Source organism: Coffea arabica, chromosome 8c (assembly GCF_036785885.1).
Source record: "Coffea arabica cultivar ET-39 chromosome 8c, Coffea Arabica ET-39 HiFi, whole genome shotgun sequence".
Taxonomy (NCBI): domain Eukaryota; kingdom Viridiplantae; phylum Streptophyta; class Magnoliopsida; order Gentianales; family Rubiaceae; genus Coffea; species Coffea arabica.
Genome location: NC_092325.1, coordinates 2,606,735 through 2,626,850, shown reverse-complemented (window position 1 = coordinate 2,626,850; position 20,116 = coordinate 2,606,735). Strand labels below are relative to the sequence as shown.

The window sequence follows — 20,116 nt, the reverse complement described above, 5'->3', positions numbered from 1 at the left end:
AAATATATCATGTTTCCATAAAGATTCCGTGCCAATCATTGATGGCTAGAATAGGCCTTTATTGAACCGATAATTCTATTTTTATCTCATTATTTATATTAATTGTTTTTAATTTTTTTAACAGTTCTAGTTCTGGTTCTATTTTTTAGAGAATCAGAACCGGAACCTTTATCTAAGGTTCTACCACAATTCTGGTTCCACGGTTTTGATTTTGGTTCTGGTCCGATTCCAAACGGTCCGGTTCCAATTCCGATTCCGGTTCCGGTTCCAAGTGGAACCATGGCCATGCCTACCACTACACTTTACTGTCACCCCTCAAAACCATTGCCCTAACAATTCAATCCTATGGCGTTTTGATTGATCCATCATCCACATGCAAGAAAGATGTGATGTACATTAGCCTGCATTTGATAGAGATGTAGCACACAACTGCTGATGACTTTTGATGCTGATTTCTCCATGCACATGCTATAATGTCATGATAACTAATAAGCCAAAAGCGACAAAGAAAAGGAGGCTTCTGAAGTGACAAAAAAAAAGTATATGCAGAAAAAATCAGCCAATGCAAAATCCGTAACAGATCGACATTTGAGCTAGTTACTAAATCAGTGGTACAGTAAAAGCTGAGACAGCTTCATTGGGTGCCATTATCACTGCAATGACAAAGTGAAAAACAGTGCAATGTTTCAATTTTTTTGTTTTTTTTTTTTTGGTTGCAAAACAATAGTTGGAACTTTTTTTTTTTCTCCATTTAGTCGAAGAAATCATCTGAATGAAGAAAATTTTTAAACAGTATACACCTAATAATAATTCCTAAAGGCAAAACCCAAAAGCTTACAAATAAGCCAGTTAGGTTAACAGAAATTAAATATCATGGCAGAAAACCAACACATTCTGAGAACAGGGGTGGCAAATAAATTATGCCTCGGCTGGCCAGCCATATCCAGATCTCTGACAGGAGCATACTAAACACGGACAGAACAAAAAAATGAAAGACTATGAAAGGTTGGGGAAGAGGAGAAGTCTACGAAAAGGAAACAAAAGCCCTATAATCTGCCTGTTAGCATTTTAGTCAATCTCTAACCTTGGCGCATCAACTAAACAAGTCAAGAGCCCAAGAAACATGAAGTCAATTTGGATGCATCTTAACAGTGGAGTTTGGCCAGCCCATGTTTGTGTACATTGGAATGTTTTGGATTGTTTGGGCATTATTGTAAGGCCCTGAGCTACGATTAAGCGGACTACCATTGTCGTCTGATGAATCACTGGATGCACCCTGGGAGGGAGGACTGGCTCCTATAACTGGATTACCAAAACTCAACATGCCTGGGGCTGGTGCAACAGTTGAGCCTTTTGGCTTTTTCCCATCTGCAATGAAGCTACCAACAACCACCTGGAAGAGACAAACAGATGGTACAGCCAGCACTGCACAGACACGCATCACTGACAGAAAGAAGAATAAAACAGTACCTGTACAGGTGTAGCAGCCATAAGCATTCCTGCAACTCCACCACCCAAGACTCTCCCGTCTGACCCTGCCAAGGACACGCTCAAACCTCCAGTTCTACTGCGGCTACCATTATTTTCAGATAGCAAGAAGGAACCTGATAATGAGATAATCTCAAATCGACCCTGTAAATGAAGCAGCACAGTCCATGAATATGAAATAATAGGTCAAAAAACAATGATAAAATCTCAAACTAAACAAGGTATACAAGTTCAATCAATTAAAGAAAAATGCCAAACCTAGAGGAGGACAAAAACAAGATAAGCAGCAAACTAGTCATCAATTGACTACATGAAGAGGTTTTTCCCACTTATGACTGGCAATCATTTTTTCAGCTTTGCTTACCCAGGCACCCCAGACTATCACAAGTGTAATCCACACATACACCAGGGAGAAGAACAAGCTTTACTGGCTCTGGTAGGGGGGAAAAAGAAAGAAAAATGATGCAAAGATACCTTTGGTAGTCATTATGGTAGCAATTTGGCTGTAATACACACACTTACAACATGTTACCTAGCACCAGTACACCATAAACCTAACTGAGAGTACATTAAGTCACATCTCCTCCAGGGTCCACCTCTAACATATACACTCAAACAACACTGAAGCAGAATAACAGAGTCGAGAAGATCAACATAAGGCACTATTACAGGTATACTCATGCATGTTTCTGATCAATTCTGTTCTCTGTTTTTAAGTTTCAAGTATCTGGTTCCTTAATTTCACGAATTTGACATTCTAATGTATTTGAAGAGACATAATACAATGGGAACTGCAATAGGACATGTCAAAAACACCAGTTTACCATATCTGGTGAGTTGAGATGTGGAAAACAAACTGAGATATTGCATATGTAAAGAAACTGCAATTTTTCCTCAGAAACTTCTGTGACAAGGAATAATACTGCTTCAGTATACAGACTCGTAACTCTGTAATCAATACAAGTTTTACTTATAGCTCAGCATTAAAAAACAAAGACTAGCCATGTCAACAAGTTAGGGTAAGATGCTCTAAGACTTAAGCAACACTATGAAAACAGAAGCAGGGAATGGCCTACAGCCTTGTAAGGTCTACGAAATTCAGTTTTATTTGTGCTTGCTAATGGAATGTTCTAGTGTATGTGTATCAAACCCATAATATCCATGCTAAAACAAAGGAATCTCACATTGCAGAAAATATGAGTTCAACATCCTTCTGAAATGCAAAACAGCTGAGAATTTCCTGAAAGAGCTAACCTATGCAGCTTTATTCCTGCTTATATATACTATCATACACCTCACGCCATGGTGACAATGATGCAAAGACTCATTTTGACACTTCAATAAGGGTAAAACAAGTATCTCCACTTCACCTCCCTAAAATTGCATACAATTCAAAACTCATGTGCCTTAAGTTTAAACCAACCACCACATAAAACTTGTTGAAAAAATTCAAACAGATGCCAAAAAAAAAAAAAAAAAAAAAATTTGTTTTGAGTTGGGGTGTGTGTGCACACGCACATGTGTAGCATCAGCCATGCAAATAGGAATGCTTTTTCCCTGAACAAAAACGACAAATCTCCATAAAGCTCCCTCTTTTTTCCCTCAGGAAGTTGACTTAAATTACATGCTTGAACATGTCCCAACTATTCCCATGTATATCACACCTCTACAGTAATACAAGTTTTTGCCAATTTCAAGCCTATTTGCAATAAGCTTGGCATTGCACCATTGTATTTGGGCTCCGAGTGACATTTGGTGTTGTAACTTTCTCAATAATTTGAAGTGAACAATTTCAGAAACAAAGTGAGCAAATCTCTAAGACTTGCCATTTTATTGAAGATAAGGGTAGCTCACAAGAAGGTATTAAGTCACGTAACACTAGCTGCCAACTTGAGTAGCATTTAAGTGTCACCACTTCACCACAAGCCCACAAATGAAAATTACCCAAGTAGATTAACAAGCTTCACTTTTATTACACAAAGGAAAGGCAAGGAACAGGATGATAGAAAGAGGGTTAGTGCAACACATGGCATATCATCATGTAATCTGGAGCCAACTGATCAGAAATTTACCAGATCATTATCACTACTTTGCTTTCATCAAACAAAACTACCTACCCCTTTATCACACAAGACTTAAACACAAGGCAAGGACTTGAATTGGCAGAAAACACTGGACCACTACAAAATAGCAAGACTTGTAAACAGCAGAAGTCTCAAACTCTATAAGTATCTGATATAACTAGCGAATAATATTTCAGAAAGAGAAAGGCTAGAAAATCGAAAGAAGTAACAAGGGTAGGATGAGATTGTTCCAGGCAATTCATCAAAAATCTGTAAAAACTCGCACATGTAAAAATTCATATATGAAGGATCATGTATTGCAGACCATGTTTATTTTACAGGAAAAAATCATCCCCAAATGAAGTGTGCTTTTGGGCAAGACGGAAAAGATGCAGAGCATGCAGCACCAACATGCTGGAATAGATCATGGGCCACACTAGGGAGAGAAAACCAAAAGTACACCAACTTGTCACCGAAAAGGCACCAACTTATACCTTTTTAACGCTTTAAGGGAGTGGGTGAAGAGGGGTCTACTTAGAACCAAGGCCAAGTGCTTGATGATCGTTACTTTCTATCTTTTGTCCTAAGATATACTTTCGCGAAAAGCATGACCTGATCAACCCAAAAACAAAGACTACAAGAAACGATGCATGAGCAAAAGAGAATTCCATAACCAATAGCTCAAGCTGAAAACAAGCAAGCTGGGTTATCTGGGCAACGCTGATCAATGCATATCAGGGTTGCCAAAATTGGATAACAGAATCTCTAGCCATCAACACCTTTACATATTCAACCCCAAAATACCAACAAAAAGACATGGAAAGGGAATGAAGATGTAGGACTTGTGTGAGAATAAAGACAGCATACAGGGCAAGTATATTAGACCAACTATTTCAGGGTGGGAACAACAAAAAGAGTTTGGTACTATATGAGTAAAGGTCAAGCTTACAAAAATTAGAATAAGAGCAAGCTTTGAATATCAACTCCACGATAGTTAAGTTCCAAGTACTTTCTGAGAAGTCAAAAAACAAAAGGTTGGCATCTCCAAGGACTGCAGTAATTCATGTAATAAACTCTAAAATTGAGAAATTTCCTCATTTTTCTCTCTTGATACTTGAGTCTGACATCAAAAGCCAAGTTCAAGTATAAACAAAGGCCTCTAACAGTAAAAGGACCATCAAACCCATGATACTCGAGGACTCTACATCCCACCTCTATAAACACAAGAAAATCAGTACAAAACAGGAAAGAAAACACTGTAATGGAGAACAAGTAGTAAAGCTCGAAACTTCATAAGCATACTACGTACAATAACACTGGGGAACCCATATTACAACAATAAAGAAAACTACATAAAAAACTGCACTTATTCTTGGTAGATAGGAATAATATCAAATATGAATTTGCATCATAATGTCAACAACCTGCTAAAATAGACTCCATTGTCCACAAATTAGAAACTGATAATATCCCAATCACAACAGTTGGCGCAATTATGACCTTCTGTACATGCATCCAGCCACAAAGGTACATGCACAGCAGTAAAACATGTTATCATGGGAGCCTAGAAATTGATTAACACACTCACTTCATATGTCACAGTGCCACCAGACATTGCTGGTTGTCTGAGGGTCACATTGCAGATGGCACCATTTGCAGATAGGATACAAACAGTACGTGGCCCTTGCTGTGAAAAAGCCATGATCTTCGATGCTATATCCTGCAAGACACAATTAAAATCAACAAAAGATAAATTAATTTCAACATATATTGAAAATAAACCATTACTATGATAAACTCATTTAAAAATACAAGTTGATACAGAAGAAACTTAAGCAGGAATAAATTGCAAAACTGTCTTCTCAAGATTTTGATAATTATGTTTAAGAAGCATAAGGCGTTCAAAGTTCTTTAGTCAAGTTGGACATTAGCAATTATGCAGCAATAAATAACAAGAACAATGAGATTCAGCGAACCGATTTTACAGGCAAGTACAACGAAAACCGTTTTTTCCTTGGGAACTAAAAACAAAAGGACAAATTTCGCATTAATTATTTTACCAAACTTCATGTTGCCAAAAACCGTGTTCATAAGTATACCAGAGATAGTTTTAGATCACATTAGTAAGATGTACAACTTTAAGTACTTTAAATAATTTTCAAGGCGTGTAAAATATTTTCCATATACATGGTGCATGTTTTGTTCCCCTCCTTATTCTGCCGACGATGTAGTGTGCACATAGAAACATAGGTAATACGAATTGAAGAACAAAAGCTTTGTCTCTACACGGTCAATGTCTCTGTAGAGATGTAGCTTGAATCTCATTAATTGATATCAACTGGAATAGGATAACACCATCACTACTTTGGGGCTCTTTAAACATACTCAAAAATTCATTTCCTAAAGGCACAGGTTGCAACTAGGAAACATGTAATGCAAATCCAATTCAACCCTCAAAAATTAAGTCAGTTGAGAAGCAGAAAAGTTCAATCAATTGACATTGTGATGTAGGATGATCAAAGTTTAGTTTAAAACATCACATGCATAAATCTTTGAAATGCAGAACCAATTTAGAGTGTCCGGTAGGTGAGAAATAATATTTCATATTTAATAGATTTTGTGCATAAAAACGTCATTTAGGATGCTAGCACTCCAGGCAATGGGACCATGCGCTAATTTACATATTGTATCCCACCTTTCGTAAATATAAGGAAACAGCTCATTAGCATTTCTAGCTCATTTATTAGTCAATGACGTGATCGTTTTCCAGGGCTCCCAACAAAACTTCTCCTCGAATTTGCATTTGACAGCAAGGCTCAGTTCAACTTAGGAAATCGATTTTTAAGTTACACACTCACTTAAGATAACTTTTCTATTTCCTTAATTGAGCTTCGTATAAACCAGATGAGCCAAAGACAATAAAAAGGAGCTATTTCCTTAAAAGTGATCAATATTTCTTTCTTCTCAAATTCAATGCAAAAAAATCACGAACAAGACAGACTAATCAATGAGCCAAATTACACAGCTCCCAGACAAATTACACTTGAAGGAACCGCATTCACGATTTACCTCGCCAGCTTTCACTGTAATAACATGCGGCGTAAACCCAACTCCTGCAGCTCCTGCCAACCACAATACCAACCCCACAATCATAATTTTACTCCATTATACTCTAAAAATGTAACTTTTAGCAAGAAATAAACAGAAGAAGCTCAGAACTACAACTATCATCATAACTATAAGAGGTTTAGTCCAATGATCAGAGTAATATGAAGAGGGGTAATTAAAAAATCACCTAAAGCATCAAGCTGTCTCTTTCCAGAGCCAGGGGGACGGCCACGGTGCTTCTTAGCTGGAGTCTCGGATGAAAGGGTCCCGCCACCGCCGCCGCCACCAGAATCCGCGAGGCCCACGACAGAGGCGGAGGAAATCGGAGTAACAGGGGTGGGCGAAAGCCCCAGAGCAATGCTACTACCAGCCCCATCAGGCGAATACTTCCTCGGCCTGCCTCTCTTCTTCTTAGCAGGTTCAATGTTAAACCCACCCCCAGGCCCACTACCACCGCCAGTGGTCGGCGACGACTGCCCACCACCATCTACATAGTCTGAAAACGGCTTCGGCCCGGGCCCGGGCCCGGACGAACTCACCATCGACGAGTTAAACGGGAATCGCGGGGGGTTCTGCTGCTGTTGCTGCATAATACTGTTACTATTAGCGGTGGGGTTGGATTGAAGAGGGTAAGAGTTGGGTTGGTGCTGGGATACTAAAATGGAGGAAGGAGGTGGCGGTTGATGGTGGTGATGGTGGTGTTGTTGGTGGAGGTGGAAAGATTGGGGGTGGTGGGACGGTGCTGCGGAGGAATCTTGGGAATCCATTTTTTTGTGGGCTTTGGATTTTTTATTTCAAAATTTTCTTTTTTTGGGTTTTTTTTTTCGGTTTTTGGTTTTTGGTTTTTGGTTCTGGGATTAATGGGGATCGAAGAAGAATCAAATCTAAAGAGGGGGAAAATGAATCAATGATGAACTAATGGAGGAATCTAAGTTCCAAGAAAGTAAGAAACCCCTACTCAGTTGTGACTGAGAAGGAGGGAGTCAAGAAGAGGAAAAAAAAAAGAGAAAATGAAATAGTAAAAGAAATAAAAGAAAGATGGGACTTGGGATGAAGAAAAAGCGGAGCCGAAAGATGGTGAAACTTGGGGGGCGGGGGGGGGGTGGGGGTTAGAATTTAGGGTTTTATATATTCTTTTTTTTTCCGTCCGTTTTATATGTGTTCGTGTGTGTTTTAGTGCGTGAGTATATAGATACAGGTCAATATATATATACACGTAGTGCAGGTGTCTTCAGTTCTGGGCTGGCTGATGCAGAGTTGTTAAGGTTGGACTGTAGTTGGGTCATAAATGTTTCAATGGACTTTTTTGTGTTGCTCTTGAATAAGTTTTCTTTAAAAAAAAAAAAAAAAAAAGAACTTCTTTGTTTCGTTTCTCTATTGAAAGTCTAATGAAAATGGGAAATTGGAAATTTTGCACCTATATCTAAAAAGGTGTCTTTCGGTATAGGTATTTAAGAAAGAAATTAACCTCCAATCTAAGGGCACCAAATAGTACATCCAATGGAGTCACATTTATTACTCCTCAATATGTTTCGTTTTAAAATTAATACTAAAGACTGCTCTTAATAAAACAATTAACACTTAAAATTCATTTCCATTAGTGTCCATTAGATATCTATCTGCGAGAAAATTCAACAAATTATAGAGGTCAAAGTACAATAGCTCCATCTATAACGTAGTTTTAGATGTTTTTTAGAAGAGAAGATAAATAATTGAAATTGTCTCTCAGGAAAATAATAAGAGCAACTTATTTAGGGTGAGGAATATTGGGTAAATTATAAATATCTGTGGTTAGGAAAAGGTTTCTAGAGTATTTTTTTTTATTGTCAGATTCAGGTTCGAATCTTATACATGACAATTGCAGTTACGAAAAGTGTAAGGAGGGATGAGAGAAAAAACAAAACGAATTATAAATAGAGTCATTCACAAAAAAATTAGAAAAAAGAAAGAAATACAAATAGAGTTTTTTTTTTTTTTTTGAGGGAAACTACAAATAGAGCTAAAGTTCGCTTTTGTAATTGGCACAATCTTCTGATTTTTTCTATCGCGTCAATCAAGGATCTTCAACTTTCTTCGTTGAACCTCCAATCTACAGCAAAAGATGTCACATCATTCTTCAATTTTGAAACCTATAGAAATGTTTACCTTGAAATCCATTACTAACACATTCTATAGTAATTTTTGGGAGGTAATGTACCTACTTTAATTATTGAAATATACCAACCCTAAGGGCCAAGAGGATACTTCTTTAGACGTGACATTTTCTACTTGTCTTGTCACCCAAAAAAACAAAAAGTTATCTTTGAGGTACATAAACTTGTCTGCACATAGCTTCTTTAGCATGAGATTTGAGTCTGAAAACAAATTGGATTTCCTTTAAAGAACACAATTCTAAGGAGTAGGTTCAAACAAGCAACAGACATTAATCGGTCTGTTTGGATTGTAAGTTATTTGAGATTATTTGAGATATTTTTACTGTAGCACTTTTTGTGATGTGATGCATGTGAGATAAAAAGATATTGGGAAGATAAAAAGGTGTATTGGAAATTGTAAATATGATGTAAGCAAATAAAATTGGGAAAATACGAAGCAATCCAAACAAACCGGACTAAAGGGCATAGTTCATTAACTTGGGATTTAACGCAAGGACATGGTTGGAGTGATGTCTTCTCCGCAGGAGCTAACAATCATCCAATGCTATTTGTACGTCAAGGTCTTCTAAAATTGCATCCATGCTTCAAAAAATCCAAGTTATTTTTAAAGCAGGAAGCCTGTCGTGTTCCACTAGTTATTTTTCTGTTGGTGGTAGCAGGTCAAGGCAACCTTAAATTGAGGTCAAGGCAAAATTCGGTCAGGGTCCTAATTGAGGAACCAAGAAAGGGTAAAGAAATAACATTGAATTTGACACCGAAAACTTTCAAAACTATTACATATACTAAACAATCCAAATCCAAAACTTTCATTACTTAGATGAAAATTCAGGAATTACTTCATTTTAAAAGTACAGCATTACAACTTCTAGAACATATGGACCATAAAATTTCATATAGTGTTCAAAACTAATGCAACATCTTCAATTCCAGCAAACCTTACTTCTGCCTTTGCTTGCCTTCAAGTACAACAAAAACTAAATGCAGCAACAGACACAAGCCAAGAACAAATATATTTTCACTTTTGCCTTCAACGTGTTGATTTCAATCTTCAATTCTGCATTTTCCCTCTCGCCACTTCTCATGTCCCTCAAAATTGCACCCATTATATTCTTTATTTTTTGGGGTATGAGCGGATCATACCTCCAAAAAAAAAAAAAAAATTACAGGCACCACATTTCTGCATTCATTTCCATTTCATAATCAAAATTCAATCAATATATCAATAGATCCTAACATTTAGCACACACAAAAAATTATCCAATAATAATTTTTGCAGCCATGAAACCTTCTTTGTTGGGTTTGCTTCCATTCATGCAGTCACAATTCGACATTGTTCGAGGCAGTGGCATCGCACAATTCTGTCTCTATTATAGAATTTTTTGTTTCCTTCATAAATCAGGCTTCCCATCTCTAAATCATTTGGGCCGACAAGGATGTTTGAAATTCGATCGCGAGCTGAGCTTGAAGCCAAATTAACCTTCTACTAACTTTATTTAGTTTTGGGGCCATTGACATTGCCATACATGCTTGACCCAAAAAAAAAAAAAAACAGATTTTTCCCCCTTGCCGTATACAGAGGCAAAATTCGCAGGGTTTTTCGAGCTAGCCAGTGAGTTCAAATTGACTAGTTATTATGATGATTTTTTGAGGCTTTCTGCTTGCCGTATCATGACCACTAATTTCTCGGTTGTGCCCTTTTTTCTCCTTTGACAGAAATTTGCATATTCCGGATCAGAATAGTTCAAATTATGATTATGAGATTTTTTTAAAAATTAATTTCTGTTACATCTTTTAGGGCGTTGAGCTACCCTTCCCGGCATACATATTTGATCTTAACTAGTTTCCTTCCTCGATGAAAGAAAATCTTGTCTTGAAAATTTTACGTATTTACTCAACAGTCAATAATAGAACGGTAAAACGGATGTTTCTTTGCTTCATGTCCTTGGCACACTGCTCAATTCATCCCGACTTAACTAACACCAACGTTTATATGTTTTAATAGCAGATCTTCATCTCCTACAGTTTGTGAGGATTATTATCATTAAGATTTTGGTAGTCATTTTAGGATTAATATAGACACCAAACAAGTTTTGATCATTCTTCCGACCCTTAATTGTATATAACAATAGGACACTGCTGGTAGAATCGAACCAATCACTAGACATTGCCATCGTTCAGCAGGAAACTCAGCACATGGTGCATGACGGTCTGCGCAGGAGATGACCTTGTGCTATCGTTCGTTGCCCTGTTGTGATCATGGTTCAAAGTTGCGGTCGCGGTCTGGACCGTTCCACGTCGGTCTCGGCATATCGGACGCGGTTTCGGCAGAAAAATATCATGCATGCCAGTTAGGCGTAAATTATTTAAACCTGTAGTATGGCTTTATATCTATTGAAGTAATGGTATAAATAGTAGGAGCAAGTAATAAAGTTCTAATGCTAAAAAAAAATAAATTAAGCATTAGAATGATAGCTATATATGTACAAATCTTCATTTGGTATTTATTTTGATTAGTGATGAACGATGTTGGGAGCACAAAAAATTTTTTTTTTTTGTTCAAGCGAGATCTATATGTTTTCATTCTACATGATTTTGTTATAATAGAAGGCTCCAATCCAAGACAATTGCATCCTAAATTACCAAATCATTTTTTGGGTTCATCGAGTGACCAATTCCTTCGAAAACTATAGGTGCCTGTTGCACATATTAAAGAGAACATTCAATTACTTGAACAAGCTAACTGTGAGAAGTTAAGTTCCCAATGATGAAATGCATAAGGTCCAATGTGAAGGTAATGAAATCAAAGGTATTAAGCCACAATAGCCATGACATCATCGAATATGCAGATGTTAGAACTCAAACACCACTTAAGAAGGGGACTCGTAACTGACGTCAATCTTTTCTTTCCCTAGAATAACTTCAGATTGAATAAGTGCATCAGAGATGATCAGTGTGTGATCTCTCTTAGTCTCTGAGACAGCGCAGCTTGTGTGATCAACAACCACAGCAGAAGGATATTATGAAATGGGACGGGCGGTGGTGGGTGCTTCAGCGCTAGGAGAGCTATATCTTCCAGAATTTCTTACCAAATTATGCACCAAGAGTTTTCTCAATTCAATTCTGACATCTGTAATTAGCTTAGACTTTTCCTTCTTCTGTCGATGTTTCTGGTTCGAGGCAGCTGGTAACAGCGAGTGATTGAGTAATCAAAAAGCATGAAGTAGCAGGGCTCATGTTTTGGCTAATTCCTGCCCAGATGGTCCGGCCACATTAGATCCTCTTCTTCAGCTATGCAAATCTTCGTAGCGGAGGGGTGGGCTGAAAACCAGCACTTACCATTAGCAAATTCATCTCCAAAACAATGGGTTTATAAAGTCAGAAGAAAGTCCAGATTGATTTGATAGGTTGGGACATTGTCTTTTGTGAAGAAGCCACCATCATCAATGCCGTCCGTTATCAAATCAATCTGGACTTCTTCTGACTTTATATCCATTGTTTTGGAGATGAATTTGCTAATGGTAAGTGTGGTTTTCAGCCCCCCTCCGTACCGAAGATTTGCATAGCTGAAGAAGAGGATTAATGTGGCCGGACCATTGGGCAGGAATAGCCAAAACATGAGCCCTGTATTCATGCTTTTTGATCTCCATCACTCGCTGTAAAGCTGCTGAACAGAAACATGACAGAAGAAGGAAAAGTTAAGCTAATTACAGATGTCAGAATTGAATTGAGAAAACTCTTGGTGCATAATTTGGTAAGAAAATCTGGAAGGTATGAAGTTCATGAATGGCCTAGATAATCGATCAATATAATCTTGGTAACGCATGGTAGTAGTTACTGCCAGTAAAAATAGGAGTAGAAAATTGGTTTTTCTTGTTTTAAGGAATTTCCAGTTGCCAATCCAAGAAGCACTACTAATTAGAATCTTAGTACAAAACCTGAATAACAACTTGATCTGTCCAATTTAAAGTCTCATACGTATCTGTCATTTTTGAATATCCAAAAATATTTATATGGCTAATCTTATTTTGAAGTGAAAATCACAATAATTTTGGCCAAATATCACAACAACTTGGTGCATGCAAATGCACTAATGTTCCTTAAACACGTTTAACATTTTTTTTTTTTTTGCCTTTAAAACTAAAGCTAAGAAATCAAATGTCACCCTCATTAATTCTCCAGCTGCAAGGCTGAAAAGTAATACAAAAACAGCCAGTCTCCCACCTAGTAAGCTCCATCCAGCATAAAAGAAGGTACGATCGACAACAACGGAGAAGAAAGTAAGTGCAGCGGTTAATTATTATTATTTTTTACCAATGTTTTCTTGTCAGCTGCGAAGCTAAACGGCGTTGCATCAATTGACCAAAAACACATTCAGCAGCCAAAACACAAAACGCCATCGTGCCACTTATTTAGGACACACATGCAGCACACGTGGTGACGACAAAGACGAAACTCAGCTAAAGAGGTCTTTGGCTTTTATATTCGCTCTGATTCGATTGATATTGATGAATTTAGGTCAGTGATACGTGATATCGATCGATACAGCCGAATTAATTTGGAATCGATTTATATTTTTTTTTTTAAATTATGGCTTTTTTATATATTTTAATTTTAGTAATTTTTTTAAATTTTTAAAAAAAATTTATATGCTATAATGTGTGTATCACCCGATATTTAATCGATATATCGCGACGAATATGGAATAATCGAGAACGCGACGCAACCGCAACGGCTAACCATGCTTATACTGTCTATGTTGAAGAGCAAGATACTCCATCCGTCCCATTGTTAATGTCATATTTCACCTTTTTTATTGTCCCAAAATTAGAGTCACGCTACACTATTTTCCTTCTAATGTTCCGTCCTTGCCCTCGTAGTGCATGTGCTAGAAAATTCAAATAAATTTGATGGGACCTGCTATTTATTATCCATTTGGAGAAGCCAGAGGAGTACGTGAAACTAACTCTCACTTTATAAGGCCAATAATAGCGCGTGTCTCTAACAAATAAAGAATGCTTTTGGTTAAGATGGGACCCACGAAATCATTAATCTATGAAAAACACAAAGTGCAGTTGACCATTGTACTTGTGATAGGGTAAATTTGAAACAAAGGCTTGGCTGTCAATAATGATATCACTGTACATAAGAAGTTACATTCCCTATAAATGTCTTTAATATTGGGACGGAGGGAGCACTATTTATACTGAATAGTCAACCCCCGGGCAAAAAGGCCCAAAACTCCCCAAAAGGCAAAAGGGGGGAAAAAAAAGAACCTAATCAGCAATGGCTGGCTGGGGAACGTGCGAGCATCCTCCACAAGTGAAACAGCCGACGTGGCCAATGGGTAACGCGTGGCGGAAGCACAAATCGGAGCCTGGGACTTGGAAAGTAGTGCGGCTACGTTCCTGAGCGACACATGTCACTTACTTCGTTGCTGATCGGGAACGACACAAATCAGAGCATGCTTGCTTGGTAGTATTTGTACAACTTTGCCGCCTTACCTTCCTCGCAGGGTTGGGTTTGTATGGCTTTTCCTCTTCAACTCTTTTTCTTTTACGACTATCAGTATAATAACCTTGGATGCTTCTGGCCTCCTACTACTACCACTATCATCCTCCACCATTACTACTACTATTACTAGCTATGGATATGGATATGGAGAAAACAACTGCTGGGGCTTCGGAGGATTCGGAGGAGAAAATGATCACCTTAGAGTTGGAGGCCGCGGAAGCTTTGGCGGGTTTAGCCTATTCCGCCACGCCCCACCAACAACCGGAATCCCCACCAGTGATCAACTACGGGTCTTCCTCATTCCCACCACAAAAACCATCACAGCCGCCCTCTACCTGTGATCTACCTCCTCATCTTCCTCAGGTTCTATTCTTATATTTAGTTTGGTTCATCTGGATGCTACTCTGTCTGGGCTGGATACTTTTGTTCACTACTACTAGTCTGTTACGGTTACTACCAGTTTGTAGTGCTAGACGGCTAACTGTAGCATGAAGTTTTACTTGCCCGACTGTTTACTACGCATACTGTTACTATTAGCACGTAAGGTGCAATGCGCTTTTTTTTATAGCTGATAATTAGGGATGGGCACCTGCCCGGCGGGAAGCTGATGGGGCCGGGGAGGGGCGGGCCGGCGGCATTAAAAAATGGGGCGGTGGGCGGGGAAGTATAGCCCTATCTCCGCCCGGTATCCGTTGAAAAAATTAAATATATATATTATATTGTTTGATTTAATTAATTATAAATTTATAATAATATTATTATTAGTTATAAGTATTATATAATGTATATTAGTATATAAAATATAATTAATATTATTAATTACACATGTATACTAATAGAAATTATTAATTAGTTATGTTAAATTTACTAATAAATTTATACTAAATTTTTAATTACACTTTATGCAATAATACTTTTTTTCTTCAACCAAAAAAAAAACACAATAACAATGGGCGGAGAAGGTGCTCCCATGGGGGAAGCAGGGCAGGTTGGCGGGAGCGGGTGGTGGACTATTTGCCCTCGCCCCACCCTGTTGCTATTCCTACTGGTAATTCGGGTAGGAAAGCTAGCTACTTGGTACCATTTAAGATGACAAATAACAATAAATATGTGTAGCCGCCATTCATGATCATGCGTACCAATAAACCTCCGAATTGCAATAAATTTTGATTAGGAATTAATATCTGGATGATAACTTTATTCTATTCTTGATGTGATATTCAATGGTTTATATGATTTTGATTCTTTGAATCGATACATGTCTAATGATTCGTGAATGCAAAACTAATTTGTCCGCAATGAAGAATCGTTTTATGTGCTTTTTTTTTTACCTTTTTTTTTAAGTGTAAGCAGGATGACTCGAACTCGAGAGATCTCTTACTTACACTCCCTCCGTCCATACAACCCAACCCATCCCTCTTGCTTTCTTGCTTTCAAGTAAATCATAAATTTTTACTTTTAAACTGTATTTGATTTCACTTGAATTGTCCTAATTGTATTGACAATTTCCGTTCATTATTTGAAGGCAGAAGTAGCAACGTCAAGTACTTAAAAATCAACCAATGGAAGTTGTGTAGTTTTACTGCACTTGAGACACATACACCTAAGTTAAGAAATAACTCTCCGTGCTTGTACAACACAAAGATCCTATTACCATTAGACTAAGTCCTACTACGTAGATGGTCTAGGGTGGATCTTAAAACGACTTTTGCCATTCATTATGGGGATGACATACGGGATTAAGCTGCTCATTACCCGTAGATTCTCTCTTAAATATCGTCGCTAGTTTGCACCTTATACAAATCATTAACTACAATGTATAGGGCCATGGCACTTGGCTTCTTGTAACCTAATAAATACAATGCGTCTTCCCCGGTAGTGATACTTTTGGTTGGAATACACCAGCATATCAGATCCTTCAATTCAAACAATGCTGGTGGACATGTTTTCTTTTAGACATTTTTGCTAGCAGTATCTCCTTTTTTAATTAAAAAACAAACTAAATTAAAGGCATAATTATACTGGTAACAGATTTCAAATATGAAGCTTAACATTCTTCGCCTGCCTTTAAGATTGGAATGTGCTTAAAAATGATCACACAAGGTTATCGATTACAAAGGTGCCTTGAAGCGTAATGCCATGCATCCCCCCATCCTTCTTTCTTTTCCTTGCATTATCTGCGCTTGTCTTCATGGTTTTCCAATTTCCATTTTTATGGTGGAAAGGGAAATTTTCTTATATTCAGAGGGGCTATAATCACTATTCATTGGAGCAGATGGTTTCTTATTATTCGAGCTGACTGTAGATTCGTAGAAATATCTCTCTTTACTATGTTTGTTCTTTATCTTTAGAGCTCCAAATGGTGCATAATTGAGCGTCTTTTGTTTTATAGCAGGGTCAGGCAATTGTGATCAAGGAGCCTTCCGAAAGGGTATCAAATGTGATCACTAGAACTGTAAAAGATGAGAAAAATGATGAATTTAAAGCAGGAGGCTTGTCGTGTTCCACTAGTTATTTTTCTGTTGGTGGTAGCAGCTCAAGGCAACCTTCAACTGAGGTACCTAGCGTTCAAGATCGTTTATTTTCGTCTCCCTTCTCCCCTCTTCCTCCAACTCAAAAGAAATGGATGATATTACTCCTCTTTAATTGGACTTAAATGCAGATTGAAAAGGAAACACGAAGGCTTCGTCGTGTATTGGCAAATAGAGAATCAGCGAGGCAGACAATTCGGCGTAGGCAGGTAAATGCAGTGGTTAACTTTTCTGCTTGAGATCATTACAAATGTTACTACAATTTTGTATATCTGGCTTAGAGGCATTTCTGCGATGAGTTTTGAACAAATTATAGAAGCTTTCAATCCATAGAAATTCAAGATGTAGCACTTACGGATATGCTATATTTATACGCTTGTTAGTTTTAAGCAGTGAGGAGCTTATTTGCTGCTATTGTCATATTTAAACAAAAGCAAATACTTTTCTAGAAGGGCAAATTACCCTCCTCTGATTTAGTATTTTTTCTACATCACCCTCATATGATTTCCAAAACTATACATAAGCCTCTTATGGTTTAGATTAAAGTGTCAAAATGACGGAAATAATCATTCGTAGCAGTGCTTTTTAAAATATCAAAATTACCCTTATAAATGCATGACACACTAATCCCGTATGATTTTTATATTTTACCATATAATCTCCTTATGGTTGAGCGTTTCATCAGATAACCCCCTTATGGTTTTCAAAATATATACATAACCCCCTTGGTTAATAAATAATTTTCAACTTTACATAAAAGGGTATTTTTGACATTTTAGGCGACTCCGTTACGAATGATCATTTCCATCACTTTGACACTTTAATCCAAATCATGAGGATGTTATGTATAACTTTTGAAATCATAGGGAATTATATGAAAAACCACTAAAACACAAAGGTGTAATTTGCCCTTTCTAGAGTCATTTATTTATATGTGGTTAGGAGCTTGAAAACAAAGTTATTTTTGGAAATACTAGACTCGAGCAATTCTTCTTCTGCGTTCAAGTAAAAACTAGTTGCTGTGAAGTGTTCGATGATAAAATTATTACTAGGTAAGTTGGCTCAATAACATGGCTCTACATTCTGCCATATAGTGTTTTGACGTCTTTGACTGCTCAGCTGTCTCGTTTGTATATTTAGTTGATATCTGGTAAATGAAACAACAATGGTACGATTACTTTTTATCCAGAAAAACGTTTTATATTGATTCTCCTACTCAAGTCTTTTGCATGGACAGTGTAATGCAAGACTTTGATATGTTCTGAGGGCGTCACAGAATATTTTATACCTCAGATTACCTGTGATGTGCTGTTCTCTCTATCTATCATCACCGTTTCTCAAAGTTGCATTTTTCTCCAGTTAATTTGGTTTTTGAAAGTCTATAATTCGATCAATGTCATCCATTCGTTTGTTCTTCCAGGCTATATTTGAGGAGTTAACTAGAAAAGCAGCGAATCTGACACTGGAGAATGAGAATTTGAAGAAGGTGGGTGGTCATTTCAGCATATCCTTTTGTATAGCTTTTAACTTAGATGGAGACTTCCTCAAAATCTCTAATATATCTTGCTATTTATTTATATTTTGGGTCATAATTTTTTTATGAGAAGAAAAAGGAGCTGGCAATGAAGGAGTATGATTCACTAAAAAACACAAATGATTACTTGATGGAACAGGTACTGCATTTTGTTTCTGAGAGGAGTTTTTAATCTGTGCAAATGTAGTATTTGAACTTCGATTTATTTGTCCATTTTGCAGATGGCCAAAATGGTGAAGCCCAAGTCAGAGCAAATCACAGGAGAATCAAACTTTAATTGTGGAGGATGTTCTGTATCTGCATGTTCAAGAACTCCATTTTCTCCTTATACACCATCCCCTATTCTTCCACTTCACTGGCCATCAGCAGTTCAACCTCTAGATGCTACCCTGTTTCGAAGCAGATCTCTATGTGATATTGCAAATCCATCGCTTTTTGCCATGACACATGAGCCAAGGCCGGAATTATTGTCTGATCAAAGAGAATCTGCGATGGTTGCTAATCCAGGAGCTTTGTTATACGTACTGCCATTCCCTTGTTTCTTTCCTCTGCATTCCCCAACAAATGCTCTTCGCCGCCAGCCCTCTCCCCAAAACGATGGACAAAATCAAGCTTATTCAAATAATCAGTGCGCCGCAAGTTCTTCCGCGAAAAACAGTCTGCATGGAGAGGATGACCAAGCCTGTTTATCCTTGAAAGTCAAAACAGAAGCTTCTAATTCAACCGTGAATAGCTCCGTTGATGATGTCCATCAGGCTGGATTTGGATACCCCCCAGACGGTGGTGGTAACATTGGAGGAACTTATCCTGATAGGATGGTTCTCATGCCGACACCCTTGAGGTGTGTCAGGCCGGCAACTAGTTTACCTGTAGGACTAAGTACTGCTGCGAGGAGAAATGACACTTTAACCAAGGCGGAGGTTGCCGCATCTTCTGCCGGACAAAGAGAAAAAGGTGCATCGGAAGAGTATCAAAAGCCAGTGGTTTACAGCAGGAAAATGTCAGAGGATGCAACCACTGCTGCAGAAGCCAGGAGGAGGAGAAAAGAATTGATGAAACTGAAAATCCTGTAGGTTGGTCATTAACATTGTAATTTTTGTCGTAGTAGGGTCTGAAGTTGCAGGCTTGAAAGGGTTTATCGAATTTTCCGGCAACAAGAGGCTATCGAGATTGAAAGCAAACGGGGGACCAATTCAGAGGAGAAGATTAAAGAAAGGGCAAACTCTGCAGTGGCTCTAGCATTTCTTGGACTTTTGACGTTGAATCTCGTGCTTTTGGCTCCAAGTTTTCACTTGAGGTTGAATAAATGAAATCTTTTAGAATGAAACATCAGCTTTGGGCGAGCATTGTATAAACATCAGCATTAGCAGAAGTCTGTTCTTCTAACTGGAGCAAAAAAAAAAAGTGAAGCCTATTTTGTTTCAAATTTCTTACAGAAATGTCTAGCTGCCGAGTCGAGGAGCATTGAGATATCAGGCTCTACAGGATAGCCTCTTCTCGCTGAAATCCTCTCAGTGACCGGTATCATAGTGCTCCTGAACGCTGTGGCTAGAGCAATTGAAATTAAGAATATATATCACAATCAGACTGATTATATAGGGAGCAAACAAAGAAAAGGAAAAAAAAAAAAAGAAAAGAGAAGAGATTAAGGAGTATGAGTAGGTAGGTTAGTGTTTGGGGGACTGATTGGTCTATCATATCATGTTGCTGGACTGGATTCAGTCAGTA

The 20,116-nt window shown here is 37.8% G+C and overlaps 2 protein-coding genes across 6 annotated transcripts; one reads left to right on the top strand and one right to left on the bottom strand.

The window, feature by feature from the left end:
- Window positions 1–1,008: 1,008 nt before the first annotated feature.
- Window positions 1,009–7,738, bottom strand: LOC140004593 (AT-hook motif nuclear-localized protein 10-like). Its single transcript, XM_072063395.1, has 5 exons — window positions 6,847–7,738; window positions 6,621–6,673; window positions 5,140–5,271; window positions 1,471–1,632; window positions 1,009–1,393 (listed from the first exon to the last, which is right to left on the bottom strand). The coding sequence occupies exons 1-5, from the start codon at window positions 7,424–7,426 to the stop codon at window positions 1,130–1,132; spliced, it is 1,191 nt and encodes a 396-aa protein (XP_071919496.1). The 5' UTR covers window positions 7,427–7,738; the 3' UTR covers window positions 1,009–1,129.
- Window positions 7,739–14,088: 6,350 nt separating this feature from the next.
- On the top strand, window positions 14,089–19,814 carry LOC113705422 (uncharacterized). 5 transcript variants are annotated; one of them, XM_072063615.1, is made up of 6 exons: window positions 14,089–14,686; window positions 16,716–16,880; window positions 16,986–17,063; window positions 18,275–18,340; window positions 18,468–18,527; window positions 18,610–19,814. In XM_072063615.1, the coding sequence occupies exons 1-6, from the start codon at window positions 14,393–14,395 to the stop codon at window positions 19,459–19,461; spliced, it is 1,515 nt and encodes a 504-aa protein (XP_071919716.1). In that variant the 5' UTR covers window positions 14,089–14,392; the 3' UTR covers window positions 19,462–19,814. The 5 variants fall into 5 exon arrangements, with proteins under 5 accessions (XP_071919716.1, XP_071919714.1, XP_071919717.1 ...); XM_072063613.1 differs by having other exon boundaries at window positions 14,091–14,686; window positions 18,462–18,527; XM_072063614.1 differs by having other exon boundaries at window positions 14,100–14,686; window positions 16,719–16,880; window positions 18,462–18,527; window positions 18,610–19,760.
- The last annotated feature ends 302 nt before the right edge of the window (window positions 19,815–20,116 follow it).

Bases quoted from the DNA above. Each gene is read 5' to 3' on its own strand.
- LOC113705422 (XM_072063613.1), top strand. From the start codon at position 14,393: ATGCTTCTGGCCTCCTACTACTACCACTATCATCCTCCACCATTACTA. The intron at 17,064-18,274 runs GTAAATGCAGTG...TTGTTCTTCCAG, and splicing joins AGACAATTCGGCGTAGGCAG to GCTATATTTGAGGAGTTAAC. The intron at 18,341-18,461 runs GTGGGTGGTCAT...TTTTATGAGAAG, and splicing joins AGAATGAGAATTTGAAGAAG to AAAAAGGAGCTGGCAATGAA.
- LOC140004593 (XM_072063395.1), bottom strand. From the start codon at position 7,426: ATGGATTCCCAAGATTCCTCCGCAGCACCGTCCCACCACCCCCAATCT. The intron at 1,633-5,139 runs GTGAGTGTGTTA...CTTCATTTACAG, and splicing joins GTGGCACTGTGACATATGAA to GGTCGATTTGAGATTATCTC. The intron at 1,394-1,470 runs GTACTGTTTTAT...TGTCTCTTCCAG, and splicing joins TGGCTGCTACACCTGTACAG to GTGGTTGTTGGTAGCTTCAT.